The sequence below is a fragment of the Pongo pygmaeus genome, chromosome 6, assembly GCF_028885625.2.
Source record: "Pongo pygmaeus isolate AG05252 chromosome 6, NHGRI_mPonPyg2-v2.0_pri, whole genome shotgun sequence".
Taxonomy (NCBI): domain Eukaryota; kingdom Metazoa; phylum Chordata; class Mammalia; order Primates; family Hominidae; genus Pongo; species Pongo pygmaeus.
The window spans coordinates 9736661-9749999 of record NC_072379.2 but is presented as its reverse complement, the minus strand read 5'-3'; the positions used below and the strand labels follow the sequence as shown (position 1 = coordinate 9749999).

General features: G+C 56.6%; 2 protein-coding genes across 8 annotated transcripts; both read right to left on the bottom strand.

Moving 5' to 3' along the window:
- Positions 1-166: 166 nt before the first annotated feature.
- MOSPD3 (motile sperm domain containing 3) lies at positions 167-3511 on the bottom strand. Of its 6 annotated transcripts, none has more exons than XM_054496379.2 (6): positions 3329-3511; positions 2558-2824; positions 2285-2360; positions 1847-2076; positions 520-684; positions 167-399 (listed from the first exon to the last, which is right to left on the bottom strand). In XM_054496379.2, the coding sequence occupies exons 2-6, from the start codon at positions 2760-2762 to the stop codon at positions 368-370; spliced, it is 708 nt and encodes a 235-aa protein (XP_054352354.1). In that variant the 5' UTR covers positions 2763-2824; positions 3329-3511; the 3' UTR covers positions 167-367. The 6 variants fall into 6 exon arrangements, with proteins under 6 accessions (XP_054352354.1, XP_054352349.1, XP_054352351.1 ...); XM_054496374.2 differs by having other exon boundaries at positions 2285-2390; positions 3329-3440; XM_054496376.2 differs by having other exon boundaries at positions 2285-2390; positions 3222-3387.
- A 3896-nt stretch (positions 3512-7407) lies between these two features.
- Positions 7408-13339, bottom strand: PCOLCE (procollagen C-endopeptidase enhancer). Of its 2 annotated transcripts, XM_063668174.1 has the most exons (10): positions 13038-13174; positions 12051-12159; positions 11367-11625; positions 11081-11155; positions 10367-10491; positions 9770-9906; positions 8957-9168; positions 8059-8130; positions 7775-7945; positions 7408-7645 (listed from the first exon to the last, which is right to left on the bottom strand). In XM_063668174.1, the coding sequence occupies exons 1-10, from the start codon at positions 13130-13132 to the stop codon at positions 7479-7481; spliced, it is 1422 nt and encodes a 473-aa protein (XP_063524244.1). In that variant the 5' UTR covers positions 13133-13174; the 3' UTR covers positions 7408-7478. The 2 variants fall into 2 exon arrangements, with proteins under 2 accessions (XP_063524244.1, XP_054352344.1); XM_054496369.1 differs by lacking the exon at positions 11081-11155 and having other exon boundaries at positions 13038-13339.

Here is a 13339-nt window from a genome sequence, read left to right as displayed (position 1 = left end):
ACATAGTTTTTCAACGCAAGCACCAGGAGTGATCCAACTCTTCTAAATCCTCTCTGGGCCTCATCACTGTCCCAAGGGCCTGGGTCCCCTGGGAACAGGGGTGGGAGAACTAGAGGATATCTGAGTACCAAAAAAGAAGTGGGACGACAGGGGCAAGTACCCTACGTTTCTGATTTTCATTTTAAAAATGTATTTTATTCGACTTGGAAAACGAGTACAAATCCCTGGGTGTTTTTTATCAGGGAGGAGTGGGGAGTAGACAGGAAAGAGAAGAGGGTAGCAGGCAAGGTAAGTTATGAGCATCACAGTGGCTGCCTCAAGACCCTGCCCAGGGAGGGTGGGGTGGGCTGGGGGTTGAGCAGGGAGCTCAGGTCCGGAGGAACACCATGGTGAGGAGGCCTGGAGGGGGGACAAAGAAAGAACAGGGTTGCATGGGCAGCCCTGGGGCTCTGTTAGCTCTCCTCCCGTCCCTTCTCCCTTTTTCCTGGGGCCTGGGTCCCTGGCCACTACTGTCCTCACCCAAGACGTAGGCGGCCACCAACTTTTGTCCCAGGGAGACGTGCAGGACTTGAGGCAGCTGGCTGCCGAGTTCGTCCTGGAGTGGGAGCAGCAGGAAGGCCACAGAGACAATCCCCGTCAGCAAGAAGAGGAGGAAGGAGCTGGTGGCCAGTTGCTGGCGGGGGTCTGAGAAACAAGACTCATCAGATGCTGCAGCCCCCACTCCTGCCCAGCCCAGGTCCTCCAGGGAAAAGCCTGAACAAGGAAGATGTATCTACTTTTTTTTTTTTAATTATCTTTTATTTTTTGTAGAGATAGAGTCTCACTACATTGCCCAGGCTGGTCTGGAACTCTTGGCCTCAGGTGATCCTCCTGCCTTAGCCTCCTAAGTAGCTGGGACTATGGGTTCATGCTACCATGCCCGGCTAATTTTTAAGTTGTTTGTAGAGGGTTTTGCTATGTTGTCCAAGCTGATCTTGAACTCCTGGCCTCAAGCAATCCTCCCACCACTTCAGCCTCCCAAAGCACTGGGATTATAGGTGTGAGCCACCACACCCTGTATCTACTTTTTTTTTTTTTTTTTTTTGAGACGGAGTCTCGCTCTGTTGCACCCAGGCTGGAGTGCAGCCACACAATCCTGACTCACTGCAGCCTCTGCCCCCTAGGTTCAAGTGATTCTCCTGCCTTAGCCTCCCGACTAGCTGGGATTACAGGTGCGAGCCACCGCTCCCAGCTAATTTTTGTGTGTTTTTAGTAGAGACGGGGTTCCATCATGTTGGTCAGGCTGGTCTTGAACTCCTGGCCTCAGGTTATCAGCCCACCTCAGCCTCCCAAAGCACTGGGATTATAGGCATGAGCCACCGCACCCTGTATCTACTTTTTACTGCCCTCCAGGGGTACACTGCAAGTGTCCTCTCCTTCCTACAGCCTCTGTCCCCATCACCACAAGAACTCTCTCCTCCAGTCCCTCAGCATTCATTTTCTCTCTTCTGTGGACCTATCCGGCAGGCAGGGACCTCTCTTGATCTCATACCCAGCACACAACTTGGTACAGAGTTAATTGCTCAATACAGGTTTCTTATTGAACTGAACTGAGCTACCACATGATAGGAAGTACTGCGGTTACAGTCAAGGAAGAACTTTTTCCTCTAAGTAGAAGTCAGAAACTAGGGAAGCTGTCAGTCTTTTTCCCCCTCACCTGATATAAAATCTCAACTCGGAGGAATGTTTCCACCAAAAGACAAAAGACTGAACCAGGAGACTTCTTCAAATCCAATTTATCTCATCTCTAGGGAAATGCTAGTTCCTCCCTCCCTACAGAACTCAAGATCCCAGTCTCCCAACTCACGCTCCTGGAAGTGTCTGGTCGTGGGTGGTGGTGTCCCAGCAGGAGGCCCTGGGTGAGGCGCTGGATCTGGCTGTCCCTGAAGCTCAAGGGGGTACGCTGGGGCTCTCAGAACGGAGGTAATGTCCTTGCGTCCCACCACTCGGCCCTCAGCTCCTTCCTCAGACAGCTCAATGCGGAAGCGGTCCTGGACATCATAGTGGCTGGGAATGGGTGCCACATGGCGAATCACACTGGTCCCAAGGTAGGAGAGAAGCCCATTGGGGTGAATGAGGCAGTAATCCAAGGAAATCTGGGCCTCCCCCCAGAAGTCTCTCCCTTAGGGGCACAGGCAGAGGGTAGGGCAAACAGGTTAAAGGAGGGCAAGGTCTCAGACCTCAGACAACAGGTGGCAGCGACCCCTGGCTTCCACAAGCCTCCCCACCCTCCCAGCTCACTCACATGTCAATGCAAGACTGGGGCTTCACATATCCCTCTGCGTCAAACACCGTGTATTTGGCAGGTGCTGTGCACAGGACTGGGGGATAGAGACACACACAGACAAGCCCTACCATGTGGGTCATTTGAGTCCCCTCTGCCTTCTGCCCCGGAGGCTGGACATGACTTTCCCACTCCACCAAAGCTGGACGTCCAACCCTACCCATCTAACTCCTCCAGCCAACACAGCCCCACAGTGTCCGGCCACCAGCCCCCCTGAGGCGCCGATCCCTTTACCTCGGAAGCGAAGCGCAGTTCCTGTGGGGTTATAGAGGGTCAGCAGCTGTCGGGGTCCGCTCCGCTGGTCCGCCCTGAATACTAGATCCGGGGGAAAGACCAGGACCGGGACAACGGGTCCCAAGGGAGGAGGGGCGCCCCGGGACCCCCGCCCAGGGGGCCCCGGACCCACCAGCTCCTGGTCCTGGGGCGCCCCACGGCGCATGCAGGCTCTGGGCGGTCGGACATCCGAGGGCAGAGCTCAGGGGACAGGGCCTGGAGTCAGAGCTGGGGGGCGTAAGGGGCGAAAGGGGACAAGATGAGCTCCCGGGGCAGGGCCTGGACTGACGCCGCCGCCGCCTTGGAACCCCGCTAGATGGGGCTCCCGCAGACCCAGGCCCAGGGCCCCCAAGACCTTCCCTCTTCCAGCTCTGCCCCAAGTTCCTTCGGACCAGCCGAGCCCCACCTCGACGGCCACGCCCACCCCGCTAAACCCGGCCCCTCGCAGCTCCCAACCCGGCCTTCTCCTCAGGCCCAGCTCGCGATCTCCATAAGCCCCGCCCCGCCGCTGGCCTCGCCCCTTCCGGGCGTTCCCGGACGCCCGCCTCCTCTCTCCAACCAGACTCCGCCCGCTGCAGCGGCCCGCTGCGGAGCGACTTGTGATGCCTCGTGCTTCCTGGGAGACCTGTGTTTGCGTCTCCGGCCCCTCCCTAAGCTCGGACACGGGCGCCGTCGGGCTTCTGCCTCGAAACGGTTGCTCGCGCTAGGATGCCCGCCTTGTGGCCAAAGCACCTGCCAGTCAGCTTGTGGTCAGATTCATGGTGACATGTTCCCGAGAGTCCTTTTCTATACTTCCGCCGTACGGCGTCTGTCATTGGCTAGGACGTCTTTGTTTCTGCCGCAACTATACGCCGATTGGTGTGCTGAAAGACCAACCAGAACGCCCTCCTTCTGTCGTCTGCGATTGGCTGGATTCCGGTGACGTAACAGTTGTGCTGGCTCCAACTCGAGCCCTGAAGTAACTCAGAGAACCGGGGCGGGGTTTCGAACTGGGCTTTGTTCTTTCCTCCCTATTCTTGAGACCGTCCAAGTCAGTCTCCCACCGGGAAGCCCTTTTCCTTCTCTTCAATTCCAGGCTCTAGAAGCCTCTGCAGGAACCAAGCCTGTTTCCTTTTTTGCTTTTTTTTTTGAGACGAAGTCTCGCTCTGTCGCCCAGGCTGGAGTGCAATGGCAGGATCTCGGCTCACTGCAACCACCGCCTCCAGGGTTCAAGCGATTCTCCTGTCTCAGCCTCCCGAGTAGCTGGGATTATAGGCGTGCGCCACCACGCCCGGGTAGTTCTTTGTATTTTTAGTAGAGACGGGGTTTCACCATGTTGGTCAGGCTGGTCTCGAACTCCTGACCTCAGGCGATCCACTCGCCTCAGCCTCCCCAAGTGCTGTGATTACAGGCGTGAGCCACCATGCCTGGCCTCTTTTTTGCTTTTTTAGAGACAGAGTCTCACTCTGTCGCCCAGGCTGGAGTGCAGTGGCGCTATCATTGCTCACTGCAGCCTCCAACTCCTGGGTTCAAGCGATTCTCCTGCCTCAGCCTCCTGAGTAGCTGGGATTACAGGCGTGCACCACCACGCCTGGCTTTTTGTAATTTTTTGTAGAGACGATCTCGCTATGTTGTGCAGGCTGGTCTCGAACTCCTGGGCCCAAGCGATCCTCCCACTTAAGCCTCCCAAAGTGCATGAGAGCCACTGTCACTTCCCCAGGCTCAAAGTCTGTTTTCTATGGGTTGGAGGTTCCTCCCATCTGGGACTCTAGCCTAAGTCTCGCCTCCTGTTTCTCACCTTCCTGTAAGGGATGTGGGAAATCACTCACATTTGCACAGGGAATTAAGATTTGCTGATTTCAAACCCATGTTGTTCGAGGAATTATATATTTTAAAAAAGGATTTGCTAAACTCTGCCACTTTAATTGCATCGAATTTTCAACTCCTTTTACAGCCTGGATAAGGTGAAGAATCTGGGTCTCTCAGGGCACCCAGTTAGCAATGGAGCAAAGACAAAATTGATCTTATCTGAAAGTCTCCTCTGAACATCTTGTGAAGAATCTGGGTCTCTCAGGGCACCCAGTTAGCAATGGAGCAAAGACAAAATTGATCTTATCTGAAAGTCTCCTCTGAACATCTTATGTAGAATCCCCGTGTTCTCTTTTACATTTTCTTTCTCTTTTCTTTTTTTTTTTTTTTTTTTTTTTTTGAGACAGTCTTGCTCTGTCACCCAGGCTGGAGGGCAGTGGTACAATCATAGCTCACTGCAGTCTCCACCTGCTTGGTTGGGCTCAACCAATCCTCCCGCCTCAGCCTTCTGAGTAGCTGGGACTACAGGCGCGCAACTTCACACCCGGCTAATTGTATTTGTTTTTGTTTTTGTTTTTTTGGGTTTTTTTTTTTGTTTTTTTTTTTTGTTTTTTTGAGACGGAGTCTTGCTCTTTCACCCAGGCCAGACTGCAGTGGCGCAATATCGGCTCACTGCAAGCTCTGCCTCCCGGGTTCACACCATTCTCCTGCCTCCCGAGTAGCTGGGACTACAGGCGCCTGCCACCAAGCGCGGCTAATTTTTTGTATTTTTAGTAGAGACGGGGTTTCACCGTGTTAGCCAGGATGGTCTCGATCTCCTGACCTCGTGATCCGCCCGCCTCGGCCTCCCGAAGTGCTGGGATTACAGGCGTGAGCCACCACGCCCTGCCCTGTATTTGTTTTTTTAATAGCACTTATAGTGATACATGACCTCCTATTTTATTGTTTCTCTCTCCTCCAGTAGAATGTTTTTTCCTTTTCACAAGAGCAGGGACTTTGTTTAGTTTTCTGTTGTATCTTTAGGACTTATGACAGTGCCTGCCATTTGGAATGAACAAATGAATGAGTGACTAGGATGAACTTTGAGCAGAGATCTGACTGGATTTAGGAAGTGAACCATGAGATATGTCTATGGAAGAGAATTCTGGATAGAGGAAACAGCAAAGGCTAAAACAGAAGTGTACTAGAAATGGGCAACAAGGCCGGGTGTGGTGGCTCACCCCTGTAATTCCAGCACTTTGGGAGGCCGAGGCGGGCGGATCACAAGGTCAGGAATTCGAGACCAGCCTGATCAACATAGTGAAACCCTGTCTCTACTAAAAATACAAAATTAGCCAGGCGTGGTGGCACATGCCTGTAGTCCCAGCTACTCAGGAGGCTGAGGCAGGAGAATCGCTTGAATCTAGGAGGCGGAGGTTGCAGTGAGCCGAGATAGCGCCACTGCACTGCAGTCCAGCCAGATCATGCCACTGTGCTCCAGCCTGGGAGACAGAGCGAGACTCCATCTCAAAAAAAAAAAGAAATGGGCAACAAACTGTGAAGTTGCCAATGTGACTGGAACAGATGATACATGGGAGATAATAGACATGAAGCTATGAGGCAGGAGAGAGAATGCAGATAATATAGGGCCTTGAACCCTTGGTAAGACTTAGGAAACTAGGGGAAAGTTTTAAGTAAAGGAAGGACAAGATGTGACGTAATCGGCTGGGCATGGTGGCTCACGCCTGCAATCCCAGCACTTTGGGAGGCCAAGGGGGTGTGGATCACCTGAGATTGGGAGTTCGAGACCAGCATGACCAACATGGAGAAACTCCGTCTCTACTAAAAATACAAAATTAGCTGGGTGTGGTGGTACGCGCCTGTAATCCCAGCTACTCGGGAGGCTGAGGCAGGAGAATCATTTGAACCCAGGAGGCGGAGTTTGCAGTGAGCCGAGATTGCGCCATTGCACTCCAGCCTGGGCAACAGGAGTGAAACTCTGTCTCAAAAAAAAAAAAAAGATGTGACATATTTTCTTTTCTTTTTTATCAGACGGAGTCTCACTCTGTTGCCAGGCTGGAGTGCAATGGCACGATCTCAGCTCACTGCAATCTCCACCTCTTGAGTTCAAGCAATTCTTTTGCCTCAGCCTCCCGAGTAACAGGCGCCCGCCACCACGCCCAGCTAATTTTTTTGTATTTTTAGTAGAGACGGGGTTTCACCATGTTGGCCAGGCTGGTCTCAAACTCCTGACCTCAAGTGATCTGCCTGCCTTGGCCTCTCAAAGTGCTGGGATTACAGGCATGAGCCACCGCGCCCGGCCAAGACGTGACATCTTTTCTTTTTACTTTTTTAGAGAGAGTCTTACTCTTTTGTTCAGGCTGGAGTACAGTGGTGTGATCATAGCTCACTGCAGCCTCAGAGTCCTGGGCTCGAGCAAGCCTCCCACATCAGCCTCCTGAGTAGCTGGGACCACAGATGAGTACCACCACGCCCAGCTAATTATTTTTTGTAAAGACAGAATCTGGCCATGTTGCCCAGACTGATCTCAAACTTCTGGCCTCAAGTGATCCTCCCACCTCAGCCTCTCAAAGTGCTGGGATTACAGGCATCAGCCACTGCACCTGGCCTGTGACTTACATTCTTTTTTTTTTGAGACAGGGTCTCACTGTGTTCCCCCAGCTGGAGTACAGTGGCATAGTCACAGCTCACTGCAGTCGTACCTCCCCGGGATCAAGCGATCCTCCCATCTCAACTTGAGTAGCTGGGACTACAGGTGTGCACCACCACGCCTGGCTAATTTTTGTATTTTTTTTATGGAGAGGGGGTTTTGCCATGTTGCCCAGGCTGGTCTTAAACTCTTGGCCTCAACAGTCCTCCTGACTCAGCCTCCCATTGTGCTGGGATTACAGCTGTGAGCCGCCACACCTGGCCACATTCTTAAAAGATTATTCTGTATAGTAAATATGTGTTGAATTAATTAATGAATGAAAAGAAATCCTCAAGATGGACCCCAATACCATAAGCATGGAGATCTGACCCACTCCTCGTTAAGAAACATTTATTTGGATAAGAAAGAAGGCCTGAGGGCTAGGGACCGGGGCTGGCCTGCGTCTCAGTCCTGGGAGGCAGCAGCCCGCACAGGTTGGGAGGGGCACTTCCTCTTGCTTAGGTTGGTGAGGATCTGGTCCTGGTTGGGCCGGTGGAGAACCACAAAGCTCTCTGGAGGAAGGACGGGGCCTCTGTTCTCTTCTACCTGGCCCATCAGCAGATAACTGACTCCTGGAAGAAGGAGGGAGGGGTTGAGATCTCTTATTCTTGAGACCTGTCAGCAGGTCTTAAGATTCCACACCTTGAACGTTTCCCTGTGGCTTAGCTCGCCCCATCCCCATTTCCCCACATCTCTGTTACCTTTCTTCATGGGGGGGCACTGCTTGCAAGGCACGTAAAACTTCAGGGAGGCACCAGTGGGTGGAGAAGGCAGATCCAGTCCTCCAGTTTTATAAGCACCAATAAGACTGACAGTGACGGCGAGGCCCTCCCCTGGCTCCCGAACCATGGACTTCACTGTCGCAGTCACCACTGTGGGGGAATGGGAGTGAGAGATGAGGAGATGGGAGGTTCCAGATGGCAGAACTGGAAACAGAAGCGGGAGGTGGTTCGAGGAGCTGGAATGGGGTTGGGGGTATTCTTACCCAGGCTGCTGGCACAGAAGTTGCTCTGCAAGGTGCCTGTCCGGCGGCACTGCTTTGGGCAGGTGGGTGCATCTAGGAGGGAGGAGGGTGGAGGGTGACCTGCTCAGCAGGTAGGAGGGAGCACTGTCCCCATAACGGCCTCATTGACTTGAACTATTCAGAGCTTTGTCGGGCTTCCGGTCCCAGCACCCAGTAAGGGTGGTCGGGAGGAAGGAGGCACCAGTGAGTACCAGATGAATCAATGAGTGAATGTAGCCAAGGAGGAACTCTTTTGTTTAAGATGGAGTTTTGCTCTATTGCCCAGGCTGGAGTGCAGCGGCACAGTCATGGCTCACTGAAGCCTCGACCTTCCCAGCTCAAGCGATCCTCCCACCTCAGCCTCCGGAGTAGCTATGACCACACGCCTGGCTAAGTTTTTTTTGTTTGTTTTTTTGTTTTGAGACAGAATCTCACTCTGTAACCCAAGCTGGAGTGCAGTGGCACAATCTCAGCTCACTACAATCTCCACCTCCCAGGTTCAAGCGACTCTCCTGCCTCAGCCTCCCGAGTAGCTGGGATTACAGGTGTGTACCACCACACCTGGCTAATTTTTGTATTTTTAGTAGAGATGGGGTATTGCCATGTTAGCCGGGGTGGTCTTGAACTCCTGACCTCAGGTGATCTGCCTGCCTTGGCCTCCCAAAGTGCTGGGATTACAGGCGTGAGCCACCAGCCCAGCCTAATTTTTTATTTTTGAAAAGACAGGGTCTTGCTATGGTAAACTCCTAGGCTTAAGCGATCCTGCTGCCTGGGCCTCCCAAAATGCTGGGATTACAGGTGTGAGCCACAGCCCAGGTCAGAACTTTTTGAAATGGCTCCCTTCAATCTGTTTCCCCTTCCTCCCCTGTCCCAGACTCACCAGGGGCTGAAGGAGTTTCCTCTGTTTTCTCTGGAGGTTGGGACTTGGGGGGCAGCTTGACTTTGGGCTCAGTTCCCGGTTTGGGGCTGGGCCCTTGCCCTTTGGCAGTGCCCCGCGGCAGGGTCTTGTAGGAGGCTGAGAAGCCGTCAGCGGTGACACTGAGATCTGAGACGAACTGGACAAGGAGTTCATTCCCTTCGGAGGAGATGGAACTGCGGGTGGCCACCGAGCATTGGGGGAAGTGTCAGGGCGGGTGTGCACCACACTCTTCTCAGCCCCGTGACCTTTTTTGTTTGTTTGAGACAGGGTCTCACTTTGTCTCCCAGGCTTGAGTGCAGTGGCTCCATCTCGGCTCACTGCAGCCTTGACCTTCTGGGTTCAAGTAATCCTGCCCCAGCCCCGCAAGTTGCTGGGACTTACAGGCACGCCACCATGCCCAGCTAATTATTTTGTATTTTTAGTACAGACAAGGTTGCGCCATGTTGCCCAGGCTGGTCTGGAATTCCTAAGCTCAGGTGATCCTCCCGCTTCAGCCTCCCAAAGTGCTGTGATTACAGGCATGAGCCACTACCCCTGGCCGGGTGGCCTTTTAACTTTGTCCCGACTTCGCAGAGCCCCAGTCGCCTCTCTATCTGCGGACCCCAGACCCGGGGCCAAATCTCCTCTTTGCCTGGCCTCGAACCTGCTCCCCTCGCCAGTGTGGAGCCCTGGGGTTCAGATCCCGTCCCTTAAGCTGAACCCTGCCCCTCCAAACAGCCGCGTGCGCGCGGTCCCCCGACTCTCACCCGGACTTGCCCAGGTCCCGCCCCTCACCCCGGGACTGCGTCGCCGCAGAACTTCCCCAGCCTCCGGGAGTCGTCGCTCACGGCTCCGTTGAACACGCTGACGGAGTCGTAGCGGCAGTAGGTGTCCGGCTCCAGGTCAAACTTCTCGAAGGTCAGCGCGATGACCTGGCGGCGGGCGGAGGCGGGGGCTGCGCGGCGGGACACCCCTGGGCGCCTGCACCTCATTTTCTACTGGGTGCCTGCAGCAGCTCCCACTCCCACCTCCCGCGTCCCCTGGGCCCCTTTCCTGAAGGCGTTCACACCACAGCACGGAGGACCACACACACCCATGGGACCCTGCAGGGGCGTTGGTCGTCGTCGTTGGCAAGGTCAAGTCCTGGCGCACTCACAAGTGACAGGCCCGCGTGTTATACCAGGACCCTGTACCTCGCTCTCCTGAGACTTGTCTCAGTTGTAATTTTTACATTTTTGTTTGCGTGCATGCAGGGGTTGGGGCTGTTTTGGGTGCCCACCAGCGCAAGCGCAGTGTTCGGGACACAGCAGATCTTCAATAAATCTCTGCTGGCTGCAAGCTGGAGGGCGCCTCCTGGGTCCCCTAGGGCAGCCCGGGGAGGAGGGTCGGTACCTGGTCCGGGGGCGCGATGATGTGCCAGGAACAGCTGATGCCCGGGGGGTAATCGGACTCGGGCCAGTTGGGCGTGGTCAGGGTTCCCTGGGCCTTCTCCAGCCGCCCCCCGCAAAATTGGTGCTCTGGGGAGGGGAGAGAGGAGCGGGGGTGGGGGGCGGTGGAGACCCTCGGTCAGCTCGCGGAGAGCTCTAGGCTGGGAGCCCCGGCAGGCAGCTCGGATGTCTGGGGCTCAGGATGAGGGGACGAGAAGAAGGGGAGGTAAGACGGGGGCAGGTTAGCAGAGAGCGGCCGGGAGGAGCGCGGCTCGGGGAAGTCTGGGGCCGCAGGGCGCACTGGCGGGCGGTGGAAGCGGGAGGAGGAACTGGCTGGACGCCCCCTTCTGGCCCCTCCCCGACCCGCGGCCGCACCGCGCCTCTTCCCCTAGGAGATCCCATCTCCCCGGCCCTGCAGCAGAGTCCCCTTTCAGGCTGGAGAGGGTGTCCTCGACTTGGGGCACAGCCCCCGAGGCCCCCTTTAGGGAGGTCCCCGCCTGAAACATTGCAAGAGAGACTTCTGCCGCCAGGAGGGGGTGATGGGACCGCAATCGGGAGCCCAGGGCTGGGTGTAGGGGGCCCCCCCGGGTCGGAGGAACCTAGTCCCCCCAGCCCTGGGGTGCCCCCTCGCGCCCGTCGGAGGGAGCCCGATTGCGGACGGGGGCCGGCAGTTACTCACCGTCCCAGTAACCCCATGCCGCCCATTCCACCCGCGGGTCGGTGACCCATTTCCGCCTCGCGCCTGGGGGGGGCCCTGGAAGAGGGGATGGGTGGGTGCGGGAGGAGGGGAGAGAAGACGGGGAGGAGGGACTGAAGGGGCGGTTAGTGAGGAAAATGGGTCAGGGAGGTAAGGGGCCCTAGGCGCTGGGGCGCGGGGTGGGCGGGGCGGAGGTTAGGGCTGGGGGCGGGGCTGCGCCCGGGGCGGGGCCTGGAGGGGGGGAAGGCGGAGGTGAGGGAGTTCTCACCAGTGCCCGAGGTGGCCCGCCCGCTGTACCAAAGCAGGAAGCCTCGTCCTCCTGTGCCCTCATCCGCCGTCATCCTCAGGGTCACCTGGTTGCCGGGGGCGACTAGGGGCGCAGGCCGGAAGGTCCCGCAAAAGCGTCCGAGCCGCTGGCCGGAAGTCCCAGACCCAGCGAAGACCTCCAGAGCATCGTAGCGGCAGGCGGGGTGCAGCTCCAGGTCGAAGACTCGGAATGACAGGGACACAGTCTGGCCCTCGGGGACCTGATAGCGGGGACAGAGGCGGGGACCCACAGAGTCAGGCCCCACACAACCCAGCCAGAGGGCAGCTCCTCTGCCCCAAGCGTTTCTTGCAGAAACGGACTGAACGGGAAGGGGCCTCCATGCGAGTGCAGGGCAGAGGGCCTGGTCTCTGCAGCTCTGCTGGTGGCCTGTGCAGGGAACAAGAGCTGAGGCTTTGGAAGAGGAGGGAGGGCCAGGGACTGGAGAATGAAGATTTGAGGGAAGGGTTAAGAGGATGCGTGTTACGGTGGGAATGATGCCTTCAGTGACAGAGGGAAGACACTTGGAGCTGCCCCAGGTTGAGAAGGTGGTGCGGAGGGCGGGGGGCGGGGAGGGGGTCCCCTCGCAGTCAGGCCTTTTTGCCTCTGAGACTTTGACAAGGGGTAGTGCCCAGAGGGGCTTCTCACCGTTATGGTCCAGATGCACTCCTTATTAGGGGGGTAGAGGTTGGGGAACCCCTCACTTGCCACGTAACCTGATTCCCCCTTCACATCCCCTCCGCACAGGAACACGGGTCTGGAGAACAGAAAAGGGATCAGGAAAGAGCACGGACGGGTGGGACGGGGGAGCACTGGCAAGATGGGGATGAGGTGATGAGGATGAAACTCCAAGGAGGGAAGCTGGGGGATGAAATGGAAAGGCCTTGAGAGACCTGGGGCAGCTTCCACCAGCCAGGACAGGGCTGGGGTGTCCCAGACTCCCACAAAGGTAAGGGAAAAGTGGGCCTGGCAACTCGACCATCCCTCCAACCTCCAGAGTCCCCACCCCCACCCCAACAGGAATTCCCGGAATCCTCCTCGGCCCCCCTTCCAGACTCCCGCCTCACTCTGCCTGGCAGTCCAGGGACAGGAGCCGCCTAACTACTTCCAGATGTGGACACAGCCACGAGGCGGTGGGGGGAAGGGGGTGGAGAGATGGAGGGAGCTGCAGTGGCGATGGCCCTCTGATTGAACCTGGAGGCCAGGCTCCGCGAGCTCCATACCTTAGCCCTGCCCCTGTTCCAAACTACTTCAGATTCTGACTCCCAAGTCTCCACTCGCTGCCCCCTCCTCCCCCTACAATCCCTCTCGAATTCCTTCCTGGAATCCAGCTACCAGGCAAGTTCAGGAGCTTGGCTCTCTCTTGGGTTCTATGGGGGGCCAAGGATCTGGGTGGGTAGGGAGACTTAAGAGACCAGAGGACGAAGGTGGGGGAACGGGAGCAGTGATGGCCTGCAGGAGACCAAGGTCTTGCAGCAGATGGGGAGGATTTGGGGGCCAGAGAAGGGTGAGGCGGTGGGGAATCTGGGGAGGGGTGTGTCAGCAAGGGAACCCAAAATATCTCCAGGCATAACCCCCAAGGAATTGGGGGTCCTAAGTTCACTGGAGCTGTCTGGAAGATGCCAAGAGACCTACCTGGTATAGTTGGGGGTCTGGCCCTGGGCAAAAGGCAGCAGGGCCCAGGCAGTGAGGAGGGGGCCCAGGAGGGAGGCTGTGGCTGCAGGCAGCATGGCCTGGGGGAAAGGCGCTGGGGTCCTCAAGACAGAGGCAGCAGCTGAATTTTGCAGAGCAGCAGCAGCGGTGGCGGCAGCAGCAGGATAATCAGTGCCAGATGGGGCAGCCTTGGGTGTGTGGGCGTGGGGACTGGCCAGTGGGGCGGGCAGTGGGGAAGGCGGGACAGTGGCGTGTCCTGGGACCTCTCTAGGTCTAGGACACAT

Bases quoted from the DNA above. Each gene is read 5' to 3' on its own strand.
- PCOLCE (XM_054496369.1), bottom strand. From the start codon at position 13,339: ATGTGTCCTAGACCTAGAGAGGTCCCAGGACACGCCACTGTCCCGCCT. The intron at 9,907-10,366 runs GTACCGACCCTC...GCCCGCCGCCAG, and splicing joins TCATCGCGCCCCCGGACCAG to GTCATCGCGCTGACCTTCGA. The intron at 7,946-8,058 runs GTAAGAATACCC...ATTCCCCCACAG, and splicing joins CTTCTGTGCCAGCAGCCTGG to TGGTGACTGCGACAGTGAAG.
- MOSPD3 (XM_054496374.2), bottom strand. From the start codon at position 2,762: ATGCGCCGTGGGGCGCCCCAGGACCAGGAGCTGGTGGGTCCGGGGCCC. The intron at 2,077-2,284 runs GTGAGTGAGCTG...CCTTGGGACCAG, and splicing joins CCCCAGTCTTGCATTGACAT to TGTGATTCGCCATGTGGCAC. The intron at 400-519 runs GTGAGGACAGTA...TCCCCCCTCCAG, and splicing joins GGTGGCCGCCTACGTCTTGG to GCCTCCTCACCATGGTGTTC.